This window comes from Phocoena phocoena, chromosome 11 (genome assembly GCF_963924675.1).
Source record: "Phocoena phocoena chromosome 11, mPhoPho1.1, whole genome shotgun sequence".
Taxonomy (NCBI): Eukaryota; Metazoa; Chordata; class Mammalia; order Artiodactyla; family Phocoenidae; genus Phocoena; species Phocoena phocoena.
This window is the reverse complement of record NC_089229.1, coordinates 63,212,979-63,218,908: the sequence shown is the minus strand read 5'-3', so window position 1 is coordinate 63,218,908 and position 5,930 is coordinate 63,212,979. Positions and strand designations below refer to the sequence as shown.

The 5,930-nt window shown below is 44.1% G+C and overlaps 1 protein-coding gene across 1 annotated transcript; it reads right to left on the bottom strand.

Annotated features, from left to right (window-relative positions):
• Positions 1–1,146: 1,146 nt before the first annotated feature.
• BCDIN3D (BCDIN3 domain containing RNA methyltransferase) lies at positions 1,147–5,930 on the bottom strand. Its single transcript, XM_065888265.1, has 2 exons — positions 5,697–5,930; positions 1,147–2,459 (listed from the first exon to the last, which is right to left on the bottom strand). Exons 1-2 carry the CDS (start codon positions 5,928–5,930, stop codon positions 1,815–1,817), a joined length of 879 nt encoding a protein of 292 aa, XP_065744337.1. The 3' UTR covers positions 1,147–1,814.

Sequence of the window (5,930 nt, the reverse complement as noted above, 5' to 3'; positions counted from 1 at the left end):
CTGAGAGGGAGATAGGACACAGGAAAAGTTGGTGGTTTTGAAGGTGAGAGAGAACTGAGCATGTTGGTAGGTGGACAGGAATGTTCAATGAGGCCAAGGAGACACCAAGGGGATCCTTAATAAAATACAGCTTGGGAGAGGTAGTAGAGGTTGGAATCTGGAACTTAGGCAGAGGTGATTTGGGTAAAAGCTCACTGGGTAAGTTTAGAAGTGAAAACAAGGGAAGATGAAGGGGTTCAAGACTGAGGGCAAGAAAAGACTTCCTGACACAGTAAACAAAAATGGCACTAGTTGGTGGTTAGGTCACCTGCTTAGATGAATGGAGAATGGAGCAGGAATAGAGTCAAGAGCCTGCCTGCAGAAGGGTAAAAGTCTGGAAGAGTCACTAGGATAAAAGTGATCAGGAGCAGCAATATAAAAAGACTGAGAAGTAGTATTAGAGCCTAATTGAGACTGGAAATGGCACCAACCATACAATTATCCTGCACAAAATAGAAAAATTGGTTTTCCTAAATGAAGGTTTTGGTTCCATCCTCCTATTATTTAGGAACTGCTCTGGCTTCTGCTCTCTCTGCATAAAGTTCAAATTCCTTAGTAGGAACTTTTACTAACTTCTTCAAAAAGTCCAACCTCTCATTGGTGGTTCAGACTCTCTTGTTCCCTGTTCTTCCTTCTATAACATCAACTCAGAAAATAATAGGATCTTAGAGATTGTGAAGCTCATCAATCCAATCTCCCTTCTTAGCTAGGTATGTTTTGTTTTTCCATCTTCTCTCCACCAAATCTTCTCTATCTTTCACTTTCCCTTGAAGTGGACTCATGGGTGTTTTAAAAATCAACACCTGCCAGACATCAGTGACACCTATCCCACAGCACTGACGCTGTAGGCATCCAATTGTAGGCTGCATTTTGTGTAGGCTTCTCTGCACGTATTCCCACCCCCAACTGGTGTATGCCCCCCACCTCCATACTGGTGTGCTTTGACAGAGGACACTGACAAAAAAAGTCCTGAATTAACTTACTCGCTGGCATGTTTTCTGTTTTGAGCTTGGGTGAGGTTCCTTTTCTTGAGTTGAAACCTCCATGGGTAGAGTGGTTAAAGGCAGAAATTTCTTTCCTACTCCAGATTCACAGGGCATTCTCAACCATACTCAAGTCACTTTTATTATATATAAAATATAATTGTATATATTCTATACAATCCCACTTCATTCATTTCATTTGTACTGGTTGGATTTTGAGTTCATAATTTAATCTTTTAAACATCTTTTAAATGCTAGTCGATGCATCTTGGTTAGTACTGTATCTGTAACTGCTGTGCTCAGCCTGGGCATGTTGGAAACTTGACCTGCTCTGGAAAGATGTTCTTCCTACCAAAGCTTCTCCTTTAGCCAGGCCAATGACTTTTCATTCCAGATTGTATTGTGAGGTTTTGTCTCATAGACAGGATGAGTAAGTCTAGAAGAAGCCTGAAGAAGGCAGATCAGATTTAAGGAGCCCAGGGAAGGGACATTCTAAGGCTAACCTGGTCTAAGTCTTCCTAAATAACCACCAAAAGCAGCCCCTTGCATATCCCAGAACCAGGGTCACTTTCTCTAGGTCATTCCAGATAGGACAGATCATTGCCTCACAGGTATATTCTCCTCAGGGATCATCCCCCCAAATGAGGAAGATACTGATTCTTTTAATTGCATGTCCTGGACATTTAAAAAGCTTCTGCCAAGTTTTAAAGCTGCCTAACTATCAGGAGTTAAGGAGAATGAACTTAATTCTTTGTATAAACCCCTTTCAATATCTCTATCCTCCCTCCCATCTCATTGTCTCCAGAATCTTATTCTGTTCCTTTCTTTCCCTTCTTCTATCAGTGATTCAGGGATCGGATGAGTCTCTGTGGCTTGCTTTGCCCTGAAGAGCAGAAGGCTTCGGTCCCAACTGGTGTTGCCGAAGCAGCATACTAATTCCATGCCGTGGTCCTGGGTCAAGATCTGCACAATCTGATTAGCCATATCACCTCGGATAGCTAGGGAGCGGAAGTGGTCAAAATCATGGAGGCCCAGCTTCCGGAGACGCCTTGCAGCTGCCCGATAACACTTCCAGGGCTGTGGTTCCACAAGGAGGTAGCAGCACAGGGAAGAAAGGTGGGCCAGGAACTCCCAAAGGCCTTGGTCCCCATGGTTCAGATGAATCCACATGGTTATCGACATGCAGAAGCCAATATCAAAAACTGAGCATCCAAACTGGCTTAAGAAAGAGCTCAAGAGAACTTTCCGGGTCCTGTGATTCATGAAGTCCAGGGTGATAAAGGTCAAGCCATCAGGAAAAGGGCATTCTTTTTCAGCTCGTTCCACCAGGACTGGATCTATGTCGCAGCAGAGGAGATGGAGCTCTCTTGAGGCATCTGAGCAGGTCTCCCCATCATGTAGGGAAAGGAAATGTTTGTATAGAGCCACACTCAGATCCTAGAGGAATCCAAAAGAGCTTTGTCATTGCAGCTCTCAACCAGGGAATGGAAGAGAAACCTATATCTCTTATCCTCCCATTGAGACTGCCACTTATTCCTGGCTTTATAGGATATAAGGTTGTTAAACTATAGCCTAAGCAGGGTGCCCCCCGAAAGTTTTCCACAAAGCAGGCTCTCAGCGCCCTCCAGGAGTCTCAGGCTGTAATGCATTATCTCCATACTTTCCTGACACTGATGGGCTGTGTGGTTGAAAGTTACAGCCCAATGGATGCAGCAAAGGAGTCCAGAGCAGTATTTTCCAGCTTAAGTAATACGCTGGTAAACTCACTATCTTTTTCTTTTTTTGAGTATCTCAGACCCCAGGGAGGAGGAAAAGATTTCAGGGGCATAACCAGTGCTCCTTGCCAGGAAGGTGAGGAACAGAGCAAGCACCACCTTATAAAAATCTACTTCTCAGACCTGCGGTTGGGAAAGTCTGCATTCCAAAGTCTTCATTCAGCCTTCACTCTACACCTTCAATTTTGCTACATGTGTTATGTTTCACCACCCCCTTCTGAGACTTATTCTGCTTTTACATCCATTACCTGCTGACCTCCTTCTAGCCAAATCCAATGACTTGTGATTTTCACCATCTTAGCACCTTTTTGACTCCTAAACAAGTCACTATTTCCTTTCTCTAACTTTGACTTCTATAACCATTATAACTAACTCAAATTCATGTTCTAATCTGTTTTTTTAAGGCATTTTTCTATTCACTACCTCATTTGCTCTGTGCAACAATCCTGTGAGGAAAATATTTATGCCCTTTGTGCAGGTGAAGAAAGTGTGGCTGGAAACAATCCAGATATCCAATAATAGTAGCATGGATTAAGATGGTATACCAGATAGCAATTAAAAAGGAAGGAATTCAGCTCAGTGCAGCAACATGGATGACTCACACAAATACATAATGCCGAGTAAAACAGCAAGACACAAAAGAAAATACATGGCAAGCTTCCATTTATATGAAGTTAGAAAATGGACAAAATTAAACTACACTGTTTACGGATACAAAAATAGCAAGCTATAAAGAAAAGAAAGGAAACAATAATAGTAAAAGTTGGGCTCTCTGGGTGGAGAGGGGCGTTTATGAGCAGGGAAAGGCATATGGGAGACTTCTTGGGGTGCTGACAATGTTTTATTCTTGATATAGACAGTAGTCATAAAGATGTCTGCTTTATAATAATTCATAAAGTGTGAATTTATGTTTTGTGCACTTTATGTGTGGCATAGTTCACAAAAAACCTGTATTTTAAAAATTATGGTTCAGAGGCTAGTGACTTGTCCAATGTCACATGGTTACTACATGGCAGGATTTAGGCAACATTAAGTTCTTTCCTCCATACCAGGCTTCTCATACTTCAATAGGCATACACATCACCTAGGGATCTTATTAAAATAAAGATGTTGATTTAGTAGATCTGGGTTGGGGGCAGAGATCTGTATTTCTAATAAACTTCCAAGTCATGCTGATGCTGTAGCTCAAGGACCACATTTTGAGTAGGAAGATTATGCTGCTTAAAAATTTCTCCCCATCTTTCTATTTATTTCTCTGCTGTCTTCCTCCTCCTATCTGATCTTGGGTGTGCCCCATGTTTGACCAGTCATTTCATCACATCAGTCCCTCCTCTACCACATCTCTTAATCCTCTCCATCCTCAATTCCCCAATCCTAGAGACCCCTGGAAGCTTAAAAAAGAAAACACAGACTCAAGGGCTCAATCCCCAAGATCCTGATTCAGTAGGTCTAGAATACAGCCTAGGAGTTTCTAAAATCTAAAATTCTAAAAACAAAGCACCCCCCAAATTATCACACATCTATATTACGAAGCTGCTAAAAAAGACTGTAGTGACGTGAGTGATCTCCAAATTATTAAATGAAAAGCAAGGTGCAAAAGAGTGTGCTATTATTTGTAAGGTGTATACTCAAGAAATTATAAACAGCAGTTGCCATCGTGTAGGAGAAGAGGATTTAGGGTCAGGAGTAGAGACTTGCTTTTTACTATATGCCCCTTTGGATTTTGAATTTTTTTTTTTTTTTTTTTTTTTTGGTCTTATCAAGTGCAAGCATCTTTTCTTAAGTGCAAAATAAAAAACTCCCTAAAGGTACAGCCAGGTTTGGGAACCACTGCCCTAGTTAACTGCAACTATGTCCTGGCCCCTAAGGTACACATATACTACTTTCAACTTTAAGATCTCCTGTAGTTTCCTAATGCCTTTCATGAAATCCCAAGTCTTAAACCAAGTCTCTTTACCCCTTTGATCTGCTATATCAACACAGTAGAGAAATGTTTGCAAGGGACAGCCAGACACCCACCCATCTGCTCATTCCAGTTTTTTAGCCTGTGTCCAAATGTCTCCCTCTCAGCCCTCAGCCCTCTACCAAATTCTCTTCTGCCTAAGGCCAGAAACACGATAAAATCTCCTCATCCCCTCCCACTCCTGGTCTGGAATGGAGTGAGGGTACTAACTTTTTGAAGCATTTGTAATCATGGGGTCAGAATGCCTGCTCCTCTAGGATATCCTAGTGGCTACGAATAGGTGTCAGAAAGACATTTCGCTATTTTGCTTGTGGTTTGACTATAATCATTCTTACGCCTAAAAATACTTCGTGGTAAGAAAATGTGGCAATGCCTTCCTCCCACAGAATACTTTATTTTTCTTTCTCGATCTTCTTCGCTGTACTCAGCCAACTGATTGCTTTTAAAATAAATATCCACTTGGCTCCAGAGTCCATTCTGCACCGTTTCACACTAATCTTAATTCCAGGCATGATTCTGTCACCCTTGGCTCCCAGTAAACCAATCCCAGCCCCACGCTCCCAAACTTGGGTCTCGGGAAGTCCCCTCTCCCCCAGCCAGGTCGCCAGCCACGCTGGACAGGAGGCAAGCGCTGGAAGCCCAGGCACAGTGGCCCTTCCCACCCGGCGTTCTGCCAGGAGGCCGCAAGCGCGGAGGCGGGGACGTAGGAATTCGGAACGTAGATGAAAACGATTCCTCCCCAAGATTCCTAAAAGAGATGGTGCTGGGACCCTAGAGGTGAGGTAGCAGCAGCACGGGGTCGAACACTACGCCTTTGAACTCATTTTGGGAAAGTTGTGAGGGGTCTGGTGCCACGCCCTGGCCGGAACCCCAGGGGATGTGGAGGCTGCCAACCTCTCGGCTCGACCGACGTCCGATCCCTCCCCCGTCACTCACCCCAGAGTTACACCCCACGTCGAGCCCCAGGATCGGCCTTGTCTCTGGACTCTGAGGGAAGAGCCGGCGAAGCAGCTCTGGAGGCAGGAGGCGGAGCCGTTGCTCTGGAGGGTGGAAGCGGGAATAATGAGGGAAATTTCCGAATGGGGCGGCCCCGGGTTCCAGAACTCGCGGTTCCTCTTCCGCCGCGGTCTCTTCAACGCCCCCGGTGGCTTGCTTCATGGACGCCGCCAT

Bases quoted from the DNA above. Each gene is read 5' to 3' on its own strand.
- BCDIN3D (XM_065888265.1), bottom strand. From the start codon at position 5,930: ATGGCGGCGTCCATGAAGCAAGCCACCGGGGGCGTTGAAGAGACCGCG. The intron at 2,460-5,696 runs GTGAGTGACGGG...GGATTCCTCTAG, and splicing joins ACGTGGGGTGTAACTCTGGG to GATCTGAGTGTGGCTCTATA.